Raw genomic sequence first — 19491 nt, 5'->3', positions numbered from 1 at the left:
AATTAAATTTTCAAACTTTGATCCAAAGAAAAATGTCATCTACACTCTACATCACTAATATATTATAATATAAAATACCCAAAAATTAAAGATTAATTATATTATACTAATACTATGACAATTTTCATTACTTGGCCCAGGCTGAATAAGTTTTTTTTTTTAAAAAAGTGATGGTACTCTGTGAATATATTTGATAGTCAAATTCCTTTTACTAGAATTCCTCTTTCAATGCCAGTATGTAGTCAGATCCTAGTTAATCTAAGGTTCTTAATCTTATCAACAGTTAGTATTTTAAAATATTAAAATAAATATAACTAAATAATAAATAATAACTATACATAATATGATAAGTAGAAATACACAGAAAACATGTCTACGTGCTTTGATTGCTTTGAAAGACTGTACTTATACCTAGGTACATAATGGGTTTACCTTAACGACCGCATGATATTTTTAACCACGGTCAAGTAGTGTCAACGCGAAGTCCACGAGCAACTCGGGTGACTTGAGTGTAAGAGGCCACTTAACTTCTCACTCTGCTGCATAAAGTGAAAAACTGTTTTAGTTTAAGTTTATTTATAAGTACATAGGTAATTCCCCGACTTTGTGTAAGTTCTATGATCACTGCACTAGATCGATCAGGTTAGGTAAAAGCCCTTCTCCCTGCATCATCTTTGTTCCTTAAGTCATAAATCATAATATATCCTTAATCGGCGTTGTACGTCATGCCTACGGTAAATCGGGGACAACTTAAAGGACAAGTTTGATTGCTTATTTATTATTGCTAATTTTTCAGGCGTTTTAATTCTGTTGTCTAACCTTTGGATATTTATTACCAAGTGGTCCTTCAGTTATTTTATGTTCCATACCATATACAAAAAGTATAAATTAAAAAGTTAACAACAATATTTTATAATTATGGTATAGATATTATATTATATTTATCTGTACTTTTTTTAATTATCATATTATATACACGCTTCTATTAAAATAATAATTAATAATACTTTCTATTCAATATGATTTTGGTAAAAATTAAATTGACCAACCACATTAATAGGTAGGTATATGTCCATATTATTAATTGTATGATAATTATTTTAATAGCAACATAAACATATAGGTAATGAAATATATTGAGTAATTGACAAACCGACTTCGCTCAGAACTATTTTATATACTGTGATATTATAAATAGTATTTTTTATATAGTGGTATATACCATACCTATATTTTAATGTTTTATCGTTAAAATACAATTTAAACACAATAGGTATTCTAATATCTATGATATTGATGAAGTACTCTCAATACCTATAACGGACAACAATTAAACAGTTACTTACCTATTAGTCACTTATTTTTTGTATTGTAAGTAATTTTTGGTAATTATATACTTGTATATAGCAAGAACTGTATCTACGATTGAATATATTTGGCTAAAAAGTGTATTATTAAAAATGGGTACAAAACTGTTAAAACCAATTATTATTCTTTAACAAAATATATAATATACTATAGTATTATCAAGATACTTCGAGAACTTAGATCCAAAGCTGGATTCAAAAAAGTAATCATTTGTTTTTTTTTTACTAGTTTGTTAAGTAATACTAAAAAACAAACAAGTTAAGTTAAAGTTAATTTTAAAATATAAATTTATTTGAGTATGTAACCATGTTAAGATACAGATTTTGAGGATAATAATAACTAATTCAAATTAAAAGTTAAGTTTCTTTTTTATTCCTTTTGTATTCATGAACATTTTTCACATCGGAAGGAAAGGGAAATAATTAGTTTTGGTATATCGTATTATAGTAATATTCAAAATTATTATGACCATGACAATAATTTTGTTGTTGTTGTACTCGAAGGATAGGTAGTATTTAAAATTACATTATTAGAAGATTTTTAAACGTAAGTAGGTGGTAAAAAAAAAGGCGGGTAAGTGGGTACCGCTCTGCTGTATATTAGGTACCGTGTGGATCACTATTATATATTATAGGAGAGTTAAATTTGAATCCAATGATAGTTATCATTGTATACGAAAAACGATTCTGAACGAAGATGATTTGTCAGCCTAGAATATAATTTCCAGTGGTTGGTGAAAAAGGTGGTTTATGTTTTAATGGCCTGAATAAATAATACACTTAATACACCAAAATTTAAGTTCTTTTATAATTATTGTAAGTTAAATTTATGAAAAATCTTGTATTAAATTTTCAACTCTTAGCTATTTATGCAAAATTTTTATGAATTATACCTACAAAATAATTTGCAAATATTCATGATTTTGACGAATTTTTGTCAATATTTGGATTTCAAATGTTAATAAAAAAAAAAAATTGTGCCTATATATTCTTATAATTTTTAAATCACTATAAGAGTAACTTATGAGAAACTTTGTATTAAATTTTCAAGTATTTTTATTGGGCCAAAAAAATTTTATCAATACTCCAAAAAAATTTTTTCAGAAAAATTGAAAATTTCAGTTGTCTATAAATAGCTCAAAAAAAGTCAAAATATTTTGAAAATTAAATCATGTAACGAAAATGCCAATCTAAATAACTGATAAAATTTTCAAGTATCTACGAATTATATTTTTTGAATAATAACAAATATTTGAAATCGCTTGAGGATAAATCGTTATCGTTACGATATTTCGTAAAAATTTAAAATTCAAACGCACTTTCTCAAATAAAAATATATACATTTACTTTAAAATCTAAAATTTAAGAAAGATGAACTACGAATTACAATATACAAAAATTCAAAAAGAATATTTGTAATATGAGTAAGGTCGTAAAAATTTAAAAATATGACGTTTTAAAAAACAACAAAAAAAGGCGTTTATTATAGGTTTGAAATTTCAAAATAAAATGTGTATATTCTTTGTTCCGAATCAATTAAGCATACAACAGTACAACACATTAGTAGCTTGATTATTACAAGCATAATATACGATTAAAGAGAAATACGTTTAAAAATTATCAATATCCTATTTCGATTAATAATTACTAATTACAATAAGAGTTTTTAACTAGTAAAATCACCACTAACATAACTTATCGAATAGTGACTATAAGTATATCTAATGTTATACATACTTATATCACACTCCACGCTAACTATACTCACGGCTGGCAAAAAAAAACATAGGTCTTCTTAAAATGTAAGTGCGTGAACACACGTCTGTCATTTACGAGTATCTACTTTTATTCAATTATTATATGACGTGAAGGTTATTAGCAGTCGTTGGAAAGGCGATTGGTTTTATACATGAGAGGTTGATTTTGTTTTTTATTGCTACGTATTATAATGTTATTATCGTTATAATACAAATACATACACTATTAATATAGATACCTGACCTATACATAATACATTAGGTCTGTATTTATGTTTTATTTTAATGTCTAGATGTATGTAGGTATAATGAGACAAAAAGAATGAGATATAAATATTTTTAAAATAACTATTAACATTAATTTATAATTATTAAGATTAATAAGAAATTAGCGATTCGTATTAGGTAATTATTGTATTATGACATTATAATGTACTGCTTGGTGAGTGATATTTTTATAGTTTTATGTTTTGTATAATTATATTAGCACAAAAAAAAGAAGAGAAAAAATTTATTACGACTTATAATGTTTGGCGAACGATTTTAACATTTAAAATAGGGCTTTTGAAAATCGAAATATTTGGTGTTTGTAGCTTACGACTTATAATTATTAAAAACTGTATATAATATATACATCGCATGGTTAGTATTAGTATAGGCCCAAATCGAGAGTTACCAGGTATAAATCAGTTGTTTATTGTGTAATCCAAGATCATAAGACTAATTGAAAAAAAATAGGGGCTGCTTCAGTACCCCTTTTATTGAAATTACGCCTCCCGCTGCAAGTACTGCAACAGCAACATCCCCGACATCCGCGGTCCAAACAGGTGTTTGTTCGGCGCCCACGATAAGGGTTCGAGGGCGCCTATAATATGTATTATACGTTATAGGCAAAGGTGCACGTAGTTGTATAGGAAACCATCCCTTTCGGTTCAAACACTTTCGCACGGCCGGAAACTACGAGGGTTCGTCGTCTGCGTCTAATTTAATGGGTATTGCATTTAGACGGATGTGCACTGTGCTGCAGGTACCTACCTATAACGCGGTAATATTATTATGGTATACTTGCACCTACCCTGCACAGTGCACATGTGCAGCCACAGACGACCCGAACTCATACATTATTGCATTAATATATTATTTATATTTTTGAACAATCGCACACTTGTGTACAATTTCCGCGAACTTTGATAATATTAATATTATTATACACTTTGACTACAAGTACCGGCGGATAGAACTATGAGCTGAGCAGCTGTCACATGTGATTATAGAGTCCGTTAAAAAATGTCCAATTTTTATGATTGATGGTTGTGGTGACGTAGTGAGAGGGGAGTGAAGGTAAAATATAGTCATTTTCCATTTTAGATTTTAGAATGGGTATGGATTTTCACTATATCTATTTAGTGAATTGTCAGGTGTATTAAGTACCTATAAAGAAACAACAATACATTTCTTATGAACACAATATTATGTCGATAAACAATAATATTGTAACTTTAAGTTTTATCTAACAACCGTGATCTGACTCTCCGTTATATCCTTCCTCGTATACGCCACTGATAACGTATTAAATATTTAAATACCTTTAAAACGTTCTATACGAGACATTTAATAATTAAAATAATATATTATCGTAAATATGACGGGTAACCTTCTGCGATCCAGTGTCTTTTTCTTCGGTGTGCCGACCTATAAGATCTTACTGTCAAACATGACATTCTCTGCCACTTATCTCATATCATCTGTTCATTGCCAAATCTTGACAATTCTCCCCGGGCATACGCTAAACATAGGTATTAATAATATAACGTTTACGGTTAGCATATTATAAAAGGTAAGTACGTAAGTTAAGAACACACATTATATTGTATACAGTGTTACAGACGATGGAGCATATAAAGTCGTGCGTACAAGTACAATGAGCCAGTCGGCCGCAGTCAATGGTGCCCATACAATATCTACATTCTCTCTCTCTGTATAAATAATAGTGATCTGCAGATATTATATATTTCATACGTCTAATGTAATTAAACAGCATGTGTATCCCATGTTTATGTATGTTATCCGGGTGCTTTTGAGACGTTTTATAGACGTCGGGCGCTTAGTCGAACGATATGATATTGTATATGAAATAAAACCGTTTTCTCTAGTATTAATTATGTGTATATTATAAATGCGTACATTACACGCGACTAGGTTATTCTATTCACTTGAACCAGTACCTACCTTTTATATACCGCAATGATGCAGTGCAAGGACATGACTGTAAAAGTGTAACATTATAATATTTAAATAAAAACGCGAAACAGATATTCTGCAAGCTCGTGATATCGCTACAGGCGGAAACGCGTATTTGTAGGAAGCCAATAACAATCTATCTGTTCACAATGTACGTATATATTATTATATATGACGTAGTATTATGTTAGTGTGTAGATGTATAATATACGAGTAATAACCGCGATTTTTACGCTTGCGGCGATCTCATACGTCGCCTGACTAGCACTATAAAAACGATCGAGGGAAAAGGATTATGAAAATAAACGATTCTTTGGAAATATTTTATGAAAACATAAAAATCAAATAGAACTTATATAGAATACAATCATACATTAATGACAATACAATATAATACATACTTCTACAAGTAATAGTTTTGTTTGTGCAAGTGCATTGCATATATGTTCCGTATGACATACACATAAATTATGCTAATGTTTAAAATATATTGTATTTGTGATAATACAGATCTACTTACAATATAACAATCAATATAAAAATAAAAAAAAATTGATTTTAACACACTAATTAAATAATATATATATAAAAAAAAAATAAGAATAAGGTACCGAAATATTTTCAAAAGTACCTATTCAGAATACAACATTAAATACTTAGCGGCATTCTAAAAGTAATCAGATTTCTGAATACCACGAGAGTTTGTTAATATACCTAATATAGAAGAAAAAATAAGTTAAAATAATGATAGTACAATCTGCAGTAGAATCATCTCTCGTCTGCACTCGTACCTTAACATTATAATATTACTATTCATGTATGTGGCGATTTACGATGTTCGTTCACGGAGGTAATAGCTATACTTACATCACAATGTTTTGAGATAAAAACATATAATAATATAGAGGAGAAATAGACAAATTTCAAAGTGAGTGACGATTCCATACAAGTAGACGACGACCGACGACTAGTGCACAAGGGCCACGCGGCGCCCACCCACCTTCGTTATCCAGATTCTGTCACTAGCCTGCGGTCATAGTTGAAAGGACAAATAGTATTAATAGAGATCGTTTTATGGTATCTTATGGCTAATATGACGTTATTTTGGAGTTAATACTCGTACATAATAATATAATACATATTATTATTAAGGTACAATAGGTAACATTATTATAATATTGTATTCGGTTTATCAGTAATTTTTGAATGTAATGCACTCGAAAATTAAATAATAATAATAATTATCATTATTGTTGTGGTTATTTTGTTATTTTTTATAGTCGAACTCGAGAAAATTATGCACTTCTATATTATATAAAATACACCGTAGACTAAAATTGAAAAGAATTAAAAATCACAGTCATCCGCACTGTTCTTGTATATATAATATTATTATAATTATACACAGTGTCGTTGTATGATATTATAACTCGCCTTCGCTTTAAAAGAAACTCAACTCATTGTGTTTTACAAACAGTACGTATTAGGAATCTATATCAATATAGCTAAATACATATATTTTATAGTATATATAAAATACGAATGGTGTTAAGGAACTTATAGTCATTGCTAGTTGGTACGTATAGTGTATTACTATAATACGCGTAGGAGATATTTCTACGTATAAAGTGATAAAATAACATTTTGGTTTCAAATATATATAGGTATTATTATAACGCATTAAAGAAGCAAAAAAAAAGTGTTACTCCAAATTATTATATTCAAAAACATTTAATTGGTTAAAATCAAAAAAAAAAACGTATTAGGATATTTGTAACAGCCTTATAACGTCATTAGACCGGGCTCACCAATATTGTCAGTCTAATTTTTACAAGTTTAAAAGTTGCACTACTATATTATGATTGTCGAAAAATTAAATACTCTTCAAAACTTTTCTCGACGTACATCACTGCATTCAATTGTAGGTTTGTAAAAAAATATGTCCTTAAAACGATGTCATTTCTTTGAATTGGCGTTAAATGGCATTGCGTAGGTGTTATAAAATACGAATAAAGTTTTTCTTTCTTTACTTGAAGTTATAAGAGTATGTGACACCAGCATATCGTGCCGTCTCTGTATAATATACTTTTAAAATAAATAGCAAAACCAATATTTGTGACTTGTGCTTTTACTTATTGGACTTATTAGGTACTGATATAAACTAAATTTAATTTTAGAATGAATTGACCTTATATCGAACTTTAAGATAAGAACATTATTTATGTATGATAGCATTTTATGGTATTTTAATTTTGAAACAAGTTATACCTATATGTATAGTATTAATTTTAAATGCTCTTAAGTCACTTAAGTTGTTTTTAGAATATTAAAAATAGCACCGAGCACTGTAACTTGTATTGACTAATTGTATATATAGGTATCTAAAGAAATAAAAGCTGCCATTGAAAATGGTTTTAGTCTTTATAAATATTTGTTGATTTTTACCCACATAGTGTGGCAGGTTTAATAAAATAGTTTAAATATAGTATTATTTTATTATTACAAGTCATATTGAAGCACAACCATAAAAATATATTGTTATTATTTTTACTTATTGAAAATATAAAAAATATAAAAAATATTATAGTAAAATTACAATGTTAGAATAACGTAATGGTATTATGAAATATTATGAATTTATCATCATAGTATATACTTTAATAATGCAGTATAACGATAAACGATTCATAATCGATTGAATGGAGACATGGAGTACCTACTACCTATCTACGTATACTCATCACAGAAGGGTCTGTCAATTGTCATTAGAAAAATAATATTTATTTTATATGCACATCTATACCGACAAGTTAACATGTAAACATATAGTGGTGTCGATAAGCAACAATGAAGTACCTATTAATAATAATAATAAATTAAATATCATGTATGGTATTAAGTATTCCCGTTAGAACCGTTAAAAATATGAGATAAATTTAAGCGAGATTGGTATTGATTGGTTATTTAAGTACTGCTTATATGATAGAAGAACGATAGAAATTTATAGCTTTTGACGATGTGCACGACCGTTGCATATAAAGTGCATTCATATTTCGTATAAATTGTCTACGATAGAGTGCTAACACAATCTAAAATAAAATATGAATTTAATAAGGTAGATCGAGGAATAAGTATATATTAGATTCTGAACCGAGTTTTTTTTTTATTAGCTTTTGAAGTTTAAATATTGACAAAATCACGAATATTTGCAAATTATTTTGTAGTTAAAAATTTATAAAAAATGTTGTACAAGTAGCTAAGAGTTGAAAATTTAATACGAGATTTTTCATAAGTTTTGCTTACAATATTTATAAAAGAAGTTGAGCGTTGATCAATTAAAAAATGTTTATCTTGAGTTAAAATTTTTACGAAATCAAATATTCACGTGTAAAATAACGATTATTTACAATTGAATAATTTTAGATTTTTTGATATAATTAAAAATTATTAGTCGTAGAAGGTTGAAACATACACCAGTTGTTTAAATTAAAATTTTCTGCACACAATTTAATTTTGGGGTATTCATGCCATTAAAACATAAATCATTTTTTTCACCACCCAGTGAAAAATATATCCTAGGCTGACAAATATCATCTCCGTTCAGAATCGTTTTTCGTATACAATAATGATACTTATCATTGCATTCAAATTTAACACATTTACATTATATTATAGTGGCCTACTCTGTTTCCGAGGTTCACTCGATACCTATACTGTACAGCAGAACGTTACCCACCTGACCACTCCTTTTTTGTTGTTGTTGAATTGTATAATAAACAATACGTTGATGTAATATATTATTATTAATTCAAACAAAACAATATGAATTACCTATTATAATAATACAATTTATGAAATTGTATACATGTGATTAAATCCCCGGGAAATTCAACCTAACTATCAATTTATCGTGAGCAATGTGAATTTATAACAATTATTCGTATTATTATCGTATTATATTATAGATTATAAATACTTATCCAGTCGTGCAAATAAATAAATGTTATTGAGTTATGCAAAAACATACAATTTATTGAAACTACACTTTGTGTTTTATTTCTTAGTTTAGTTTAATAGCTATTGTATTTTACAGGTGGGGTGGTATGTATATAGGTAGTTTATATTATAGGACATAGGTGATAATTGTCTGTTTTTCATTCATTATCAACAATTACGGAAATAAAGATTGTAAATAAGTTCGATATTAATTCTCATTGCCTTGACTGTTCCATGAGCACACTTTTGATCATAATATAATTGAAGTACGTTCAGTTAAATATTATGTGTATAACGAAAAATAGTTTAGTGTAATGTTCCAAAGATACTAGCAGACTTTGGTTATCAAAATATAGAAGTCCGTATTTCAATAAAATAAAAAATATTCTTTTGATTAAATATTAGTATACAAATATTCTTATCTTTAGCTTGTAGTTATATTTATGATTTTAAATATGACTGATGTATAACTTGATATTTCATACATTGCAGCTTGTTAGATCTTAGTTATTGTGTGAAATTCGCAGTTTTCTTTTTGATCAAAACGTGTTATATACATAAATATGCAGTAATATTGGTTACTGATTTAATTATTTATAGTTTATTATAATTTTAAAGAAAAACTAGATTTTTAATGTTGTATTATTTTTAGATGTTCATGAGTTGCAAAAAAAAAAAAAAAATGAGACATTTAAATTCAAGAAAGATTGAAATCGTCAGAAAATCTATTGTCAGAAAATTCAAATGACGAATTGTATTTTCATTATTTAGGCGTGTTAGGACATAATATTCAAAATATAACCATGAGAGTGAATTTTGCATTATAAACGTAATGTATTCTAAATCTAAAAAATCATATTAAATATCCTTGAAATGTTTGCACAATAAGACATGCGAGTTAAAAAAAAAAACCAAACAAAACGATAGTAGGTAACAAATGCAAAAATACGAAAGAATCAGAAAAAATGAAACTTTTCTACGTGTACGATAAAATAATATAATGGAATTATTACAATGAAAAATTGTATATTTCGCCGGTGAAGATTTATGTATAAACAACACGCATTATAGAGAATAACATATTTTTAGTGGAAATGAGGATAGTTTAGCCTATATAATTATTATAATGAGACGAAATACGCGTGGTTATTCTTCGATGAGATTAGATAGTCAAATTGTGATTTTTATTCGAATACCGAAACTCGTGGAGAGAAATAAACCATATGTTATTGTCTATTCATGAAAATGTATTGGAACATAAAAATATATGTAAGAGAAAACACACTATTATAACTATCGTTTAGTATGAAATAAATAATAATAGCTTTTTAAAGTGAACAGTGAACACTCAACATGTTATAGAACATGCTAAAATTCAATTATAGATATTATTATTTTACATATTTTTTGGAGACGATAATATAATGTCAATCTATAGAAATATTTGTGTTGCCAATGACCATTTTTAAATGTAGATAAACCACAATTGTAACTAATAAAGGCGTTATATAACCATCTTAATTAGGTTAGGATTAGGATTTGGTTAGTTGCACAGTAGGAATCAAAATAAGAGACCAATGAAAGTAGATCTTTATAAAACGTTGAATACATAATATTAACTATTAAAATCTTTCTTCAACTGGTAAACACGATAAAGGTATATTATTTTATATTCTCTTGCATTTTCTTCTTTTTCTTTAAACGTTATGGATTATACTAGAAATTGTATTTATCGTCGCATAGACTCACTGAATGGAAAAAACAACACTCAAATTTTTATTTCGTAATTTTGAAACTGACTATTGTGTATGAATATTGTTCTCTTAAACTAATATTGATCGCAATCGCGACCGAGATCGTGCGAGTTTGATATAAAGTTTTAAATAATCTAATCGTATCTCATTTTAAAATTGTATTGCTCAATTTATTTTAACCTTACAAATTGGCCGAGATTTTCAGTTTATTATCATCATAAAAAGTGTCCACACTGGGCACACGGTATGAAAATCAAACAACAGACAGTACAAAATATTCCGTTTACCGAAAGTTTTATTGTGCTGTCCTTAGTAGATATTATATTAGTCTGCAGTAGTTTTTTTTACCCTGTACAAACATTTTTTTTTATGTTTATATTATTTCGTAAACAACCATGAACCATTAATGGTTTTCATAATGTATAAGTATAAGTACCTGAATTTAAAATTTAAATTTTCATTAAAATTGCAGGTATAACAAACCCCCTACAATAAGTAAATATGCAGGTGCTCTTTATTGAAATATAAACAGGAATACATTTGTATAAACAACAATTCATACCTCAGAAATTCATATTCAATACCTGTACATTAAATGAATACATATTCACAACCGTGATAGCTAGTAAGGTGTGTGCAATTTAATAAAAGTGTTTACCACACAGTATGGGAGGGATAAGATCAGTATAAATCACGACAAAATGACCTCTGAAAGATTTTCACCCCCTCTCCCTATTATAACTTTTTTTTTCATGTAAATATCACAATCAACATACTTAAATTGTCATCATAATTATTGAAATACTCACTCAAATACGTATTTCCACATAAAGATTGCGTAGTATGTTTGTAATTAATTAAAAAAAAAAAAAGTTAACATCAAAAAGCCGACCCGATTTCCGTTGCTATGGATTTTTTTTTTTTTTTTTTTAATAAAAATAATTTAATTTATCACTTGTTATTAAAATGAATAATAAATACAATGTCCTTATGTTATTGTATTGTAACTATTATAGAGACAAAATTACCGATTTTGACGAAAGTTTGAGATATTGTTTTTAGAAATATTAGAAAAGTTAGGATAGTAGGTCTAACCACGTTTAATAATATAACAAGTTAAGTGCTATACTTAATCTGCCATAGGCGGATGGCCAATCTCGGTGGAATTAGTTCACAAAGCGAGGACACCAATGCCGAATTGTCCATGAACTAAGGTACACTGATAATAAAATCGTCATGTCTTATGTTTATTCATTTTTTCCCGGGCCAAGTCTCAATGATATATAACAATTATTATGTAGCTATAATAAATGCGATAACACTACTATAATTAGTCGTTTGTGATTTTGAAAACATTTATTTATTCAAATTCAATGTCACTATTTATTGGATTGGTGATATTAAAAGGCATTTTCTTTTTGAAAATAGTACTAATTAAATCCCGTAATTCGTTGTTTTTCAATTGCTCAGCTTCAAGCCGTTTTTCTAACGTTACTTTGTGAATGTCTTCAGAATCGTAACTGTTTAATATGTTCAACAAGTCCTTCTTTTCTTTCTGAAGTTGTGCGATACTGTTTTCGGCAACTTTCGTGCGTCTCTTATTTTCGGCTATCTGCATTTTGAGCGCACTCATCTTACTGTTGTGGTTTGATAATGGAGTTTTTTTTGATTTCTCATTTAGTTTACTGTCCAATACGATTCCGAACTTTTCCATACACTCCTTGCAAGAGGCGACGAGTTCCGATCTGATTTGTTCAAAATCATCGCCTGCTATTTTCAACGTCGAATTGACATGAACTATTACGTCCTCGAAATTTTTAAATTTACGTGTGTCCATTATCTGTGTCAAACATTGGTAGTAAACATTGTTAATGCTGACCACGGAAACAATATTTTGCCAAAAACGTTTGCCCATAGTTGTCAACATTTTATCTAACTCGGGCATTCCAGTTTTGAAATCAATTTCATCGGATTTTAACACATATTTTTCTACATCCAGTGGTTTTGGATTATTTAATACAATGTTTGAATTAAAAACTTCAAACACTTGATTTTTCACCTAAAAAAAATGTCGAATCAATAAAATAGTTTTAAATATAGGTAATACCTTAAAATAATAATAGTTCTTTATATTATATTGTGTTGGTAGTAGATATATTTACTGTAAATTTTAAATAAATAAAAGTATACTTAAATTATTGTAGTATAATATAAAAAAAGCAACCGCCTTTTTATTTTAAATTATATGTACGAGTATGTGATGTTTTATTGGATTCATAAATATATGATAAAAAAAAAGTTAACAACAACTAACAATCTTAGTTTATTAAATTGATTGAATATAAGTAACTAACTAATATAGTTAGTATAGTCACGACTTGCTTTTTAATTTTTTTAATATGATAATTAAACATTATTTTTATGCTGTATTGTATCCGTATATATCCGTTTATTTAAATTTAAATAATATATTCTAATCTTACAAAACTGTCGACGTTTTCCACCTGTTTTGTGTCACCTTCCATTTTTATACAATCGTTGTACGAACCACATAAATTTTTATAAGCATTGGCAAATGATTTTTTCTTAGTGTTGAAATCGTTAACTTTAGCATTTAGTAACTTGTCTTGAAATGACCTATGTTTGTCAATCAAAGCTTTTACGTTTGGTCTTTCAGTAGGTTTTTGGATTTCCTGCTCATAAACCGTGTCACCACTTTTATAAGACCCCGGTGAACGTTTAGATAATATGGAAGAAGCTAATTCAATGCAAGGCATCGATTTTGTACATTTAATTGTTGTATTAAGTTCAGGTCCAGATTCCGACATGACTGAAAAATACGTACAGATAGATGATTTTGTTATATACCACTTTGTCAATACTCAATAGTCCTCGAAGGATGTATACCTTTATTTATTCATATAAATTGTAATAAAATAAAAGGTATTAAGTTCAATTTAACATGCAATAAAACATATAATGTAATATTATTTATGTTGTATCTTAGTTGTGTTTAAGTTTTATTTTTGATTAAAAAACACTTGATTACAGTATAACAACGAATTATCTAGCCAGCAGTTGCTTGTACAATATTTTCAGTAACTACTAATATTCAATAGTTTTAAAATATCGGTGCTGCTAATGTCATTTTTCCCTCAAAAATGCAATAAATGGAAATAATGTTTTTATTCTGTAATACGAATATATAATATAATGTAATAAGAATAATTAATTTGATAATTTTTTAAAATATATATATACGGAAATACTCTATATTAAACTCCGTTTTTTTAATATTTTAATCTTAAACTTTACAATATGTCATTTAAAAAATACAATTTTAAGTTTTTTTTACAAATTATTTATTACCATTATTTGAAATAAAATAATGAACTAGAGTTCAATGCGGGCTATAGAAATTCTTTTTTTATCTGAATAAAATAACAGTTAAAGGACGTTTAAATTCGGCAAAAGTTGAAATTAACAAAACTATAATAATTACGAGAAATGTCCATATCAAACATCTAAATTAGACCACCAGCAGTTTTAGGTTCAAATCACTAAGTAAACTAAATTTTAACTTTCTTTTCCTAGAAAATATTTTATTACTGATTGTATAACAAGAAGTTTAATTACATATTTATAATAATTGCGTACCTATTTATAACCTTAAAATCGTAAAAATGTTGTCTAGTGTCAAAATCGTGGTCGTACGTCCATAAAAATAATTAAGTTACAAATTATCACGAACTGACATAAAACGATCACAATTTGTTGTTCTACAACAGTATAGTACAGTATGATAGAATATATATATTTTTTTTTTCAAAAGTAAGTAATTTATAATTTACTAAAAATTGTAAATATATCAGCATGTAAATGTATTATTTTCATTGAAATTATCATCACTCAAATATTGAAATATATGTATGGCACATAATACTATTATATGTTATTTTTTTTTTAATAACATAATATTACAAGAATAATATTTTGATATTGTTATTATAATACCGTCATTGTTTACTCAAATATACGTGGTAGGTAGCACTGCCACTTTCGAATTTTAATACCAGAACCTTGACAGTATTATGTACTTCTTTGTATAATTTTATGAAAAAACTTTTTGTCAATGTTCCCGAACGCGAGAAAACTTGGTTTTGGTATGCGTGCGATGATTGATGAAGAAACGTTTCTCCAACTCCAGCACTCCCTTTTCCAAATCACTTTGAACAAATACAATTTTTGGTGGCACTAAACAAAAACCAAAAAAAAAATAAAAATTATAACTACTAAACCTTTTCCAGCAAGCGCATAGCAAAAACAGGGATTTTTTTTCGCATTTGGATAAGTGCAAAAATTTGCATTTACATTCGTACAGTATGAAATAAAACACATAATAATAAACACCGTCGTGATTTGGTATAAAAATTTTATTGCATAGTAGTACGAGCGAAACGGGGCTAAATATTATCATTATATCAAGTACCTATATACTTAAATATATAATGTGTTTATTACCTATGTTGGTTGTCAACTGTGTAACACAATTATTGTGTCGGGAGTATACATACTTTGATCGTCGGGACGCGCACCTGAAGTAAACAATACATATTTACTGTATAGGGTGTGGGAATATCCGGAACGGGTTGGCTCACCGTTTCGTTTTTCGCACACCCACGAACAGATAATGCACCGGGTTCGTCTCTCTATTCATTCGCGACACAGATTTTGGAAAACGGTGTTGTTGACAAAAAAAAAAAAAATAATAATAATACTTAAAACCGAACCAAACCGCGCCGAAACCGTCACAAAACACGGAACGATATTGTATACGAAATGTAACATATTCTCACGGAAATCGTCCGTTTGAAAAGGTTAAAATCCTGTGCAAACCACCGTTTTATGTATACGGAGGGCGTGGGAACGTCGTCGACGACGCGGCTGCAGATATTATACATTATTATTATTATTATTATTATTATGAGTAGTATTATATTATTGAGATACTGTCAGGTGATCGATATTATTGTAATATATATACACGTTTCAGTCATGATGTGTATACCGGTGAAATACACATCATTTATTATTGTTGTCGTTATTATTGTCAACGTCCTCATCGATTAACGGCAGCATAATAAATGCATCGATCCGCGTAAACGGTTTTATTCGCCACATTGTGGTCAGGTTGTTTAAGGGTTTGCGTGATCTGTAAGTGTATTATTTTTACCGAAATTTTATAATATATTATATGCTACACGTGAAAACAAAACTAATATAAAAACCTAATCGATTTCGACAAAAGTAAAAGTCATCTCGTGTTCGTTTTAAAACTGCGGTACATAAAGATGCTAATGATTTTTTACTCTTTGGCACACGGAGGTACCAATCAATATAATAATATCACACACACATATATATATATATAATGTGCGTGTATTATATATACGATATAATGGATTTTTGTTACGTTTATTACACGCGATAAAAATCTGACCCTTATACTAGTAACATATTTTTCAACCCTCAAAAAACAATATATAGGTAACAATGATTTATTACCTATGTTTTTATATTTAGGTACTTTTATAATCGAATTTTTTTTTCTTTTCTTTTACAGGTTTAATAGTCCGACGTAATTTAACAGTATAACTATTATAGGTGGTTATACCTCTCGCATGTATCTAACAGATATTATTTAGAATTCGTAAAAACGGTACGCACACCGGTCATTCAAGCCAAATATTATGAAATTAAACGGCTTACGCATAATAGGTATTTGTTAATCGTATCATTTCCCATTACGGCATAATATAACAAGCAATAGTGCCCGACAGGCAACGACTAAAGTATTAACTATTAAATATAATATTGATATGTATGTAATAATATAATCATATAGGTACCTACTCGTAAAACGTTAAAAGGTGTATGAACATGGAAAGTCGTATAATATAATAACATTGGTATGTTAACTACTAAGTGTAAAGTGTAATAGTATACCTAAACAGATAGCTTTATTCCGTTTGTATTATTATTGAATTTTTACATTGTTTTGTTCGTAATATTATTATAATCTTCAAGTCCCCGGGCTTAGAAAAAGTCACGTAAATATGTCAAATACGAGCACAACGCAATAATTCGTGCAATAATTTGGTACTCAAGTATGAGTATTATACATTATATTACACAGGTATACTAATTTATATCATAATATTATTGTAAAATGTGCCATCGACTATTGTAACATTGACTGTAATCTGCGAGTGACTTATTAGTTATTAGTTTATTACATACTCGGCTACTTAATAATTATAATATTGTTGTTTCGATGATAAATGTTCGGTTGAATGGATAACTGTCATTAGTATTTAAATGTTTTTTTTTTTTTTTACAGCTATAGCTGATTATATAATCGACGGTGTATGACGTTTATTGGTCGGTATAAGATTGGTAAATTTAATCCGCGACGAAATGAAAACATAACATTGTAAATACTAAATAATTATTACGATAAAATATTTCAATTCAATAATTCAAAGTGCTCACATGTCGAAAAAGTGACGTTTTTATAATATGCCTTAGTAATACAATTAATTGATACCGCATAAGGGTTATTGCGTATTTGCGTTTATAGGTGCACATTGCAGCGTGTGAACGATTACATAACCAATTTTTTTTTTTTTTTATTATTAATACTTAACACGTTTTTTGATCATGATAATATATTATAAAGTATAAGAGGAAACAAACACGTGTTGAAAAAAATCACAGTAAAAAATATGTATGCTTAACGAGTATCAGAAATACAAAGGGAAAAGTAATGACAACCGATTGGCCGACATTCTGTAGCACCCAGTGTAAAAGTAGAGAGTACCAACAAGATTTTAAAACAATCAAAATTATACTATTAATGAATATAGGAAAATACATTTTTGTAAAAAAAATAGTAATCAACCAAAATAATTTGTATATATAATATTAAATGGGTTTTGATGAGTTCCCACACGAAACACATGAGGTAAACGGTTAAGATATATGTATAAGTTATATACGAAAAAAATGTATTAATTCGTATTTTTTCACGAATAAAAATACAACGTCGGGCTAGTGTTAGTTCTGATAAAAGTCTTACTACAAATGCTTGTGAAAGTATCCACTCCGAATTTAACTAAATTTTTATCATCATCCTATTATACTGAAAACAATTAAAGTTTTCAAAATGGTTCAAATAAATACATGTGTAAAAATTAGAACATAAAATTGCAATATACCTTAAAAAATAAGTAAAAAAAAACGAAGAAAACAAAATTATATCAATAACAAAATATTAGATTACGACTTAAAATAACACAGTATGAGTAGTATAACTATGTGAAGTGTTTGAACTTTCGGAATAAGCCACATAAAATTCTAATGTATGTTATATAATATAATTACTGAATTCAATTAAAAACTGGATTAGGCTTTTTTACAAAACATAAAAACAAACAAATTTTTTATTACACCAACTAAGTTGTCAGTCCTAATAGTCTGAATAAAGTGGGGAGGAATTTGTAATAATTTGTATTTTTATTTTATAGAAATTAACATATATTTTATTATCATAGATGCATTTTTTTAGTGCAAGAACTTACGTAAGTACTAGTAATTTTTATTCGTGTAGGAACTTACGTATACCTAGTTTTTACTTGGTATATCTCGTATGAGAACTTACATTCATCTATTAAATAACTTATGACCGTTGCGGATAAGATAAAAAAATACCTAGCAAGTAAGTTAGTTTAAAATTCCGTTACGAAAAATAAATCATGATACAAAATATAATATAATAAATAATGAAATATGTTGTTATATTATATTATATTGTAACAATTTCACTTTTTCCGAGTACCTTCTGCTGTCCAGTCCCTCGTTGAATTGTTATACACATACACCATACATTATATAGTATATATTATATATATATTGCATGTATATAAAATATATTTTATTGAACAATGATGGTCAGTGGGAAAGCAAAAATTTCATTAATACACCATCTGGTGTATCTGGCTGTATACAATATTATAACAATATTATTATTATATAATATAGTTCATTCTCTACGGGGGAGTTCGTAAAAATCAAAATTAATATTGTATGATTTAATACTCAGTATTAACTTATAACAATTCCATACTAATCACTAATTTAAAAAAATTATTTAGCATCGATATCGTGTCATCGAGGAGTATAGTGATTAAGTATTATAATAATATTATGATGAACAATAATGTCGTTGTTTGTATAGTTCACGTAAGCTTTGTCTTAATATTATACTATTGTTCAATTTGATATATTAATATAATGCATATAATATTACGATTAACG

General features: G+C 27.8%; 1 protein-coding gene across 1 annotated transcript; it reads right to left on the bottom strand.

The window, feature by feature from the left end:
* Positions 1 to 12452: 12452 nt before the first annotated feature.
* Positions 12453 to 14155, bottom strand: LOC114127499 (uncharacterized). Its single transcript, XM_027991745.2, has 3 exons — positions 14023 to 14155; positions 13599 to 13945; positions 12453 to 13174 (listed from the first exon to the last, which is right to left on the bottom strand). The coding sequence occupies exons 2-3, from the start codon at positions 13941 to 13943 to the stop codon at positions 12476 to 12478; spliced, it is 1044 nt and encodes a 347-aa protein (XP_027847546.2). The 5' UTR covers positions 13944 to 13945; positions 14023 to 14155; the 3' UTR covers positions 12453 to 12475.
* Positions 14156 to 19491: the final 5336 nt, after the last annotated feature.

The sequence above is a fragment of the Aphis gossypii genome, chromosome X, assembly GCF_020184175.1.
Source record: "Aphis gossypii isolate Hap1 chromosome X, ASM2018417v2, whole genome shotgun sequence".
Lineage (NCBI taxonomy): Eukaryota > Metazoa > Arthropoda > Insecta > Hemiptera > Aphididae > Aphis > Aphis gossypii.
Note: the sequence above shows the minus strand (reverse complement) of the source record. Positions and strands in the feature narration are given on the sequence as shown.

Coding starts and splice junctions, on each gene's coding strand:
- LOC114127499 (XM_027991745.2), bottom strand. CDS start 13,943: ATGTCGGAATCTGGACCTGAACTTAATACAACAATTAAATGTACAAAA. Junction 13,175..13,598: donor TGGAAAACGTCGACAGTTTT/GTAAGATTAGAA, acceptor CATTTTTTTTAG/GTGAAAAATCAAGTGTTTGA.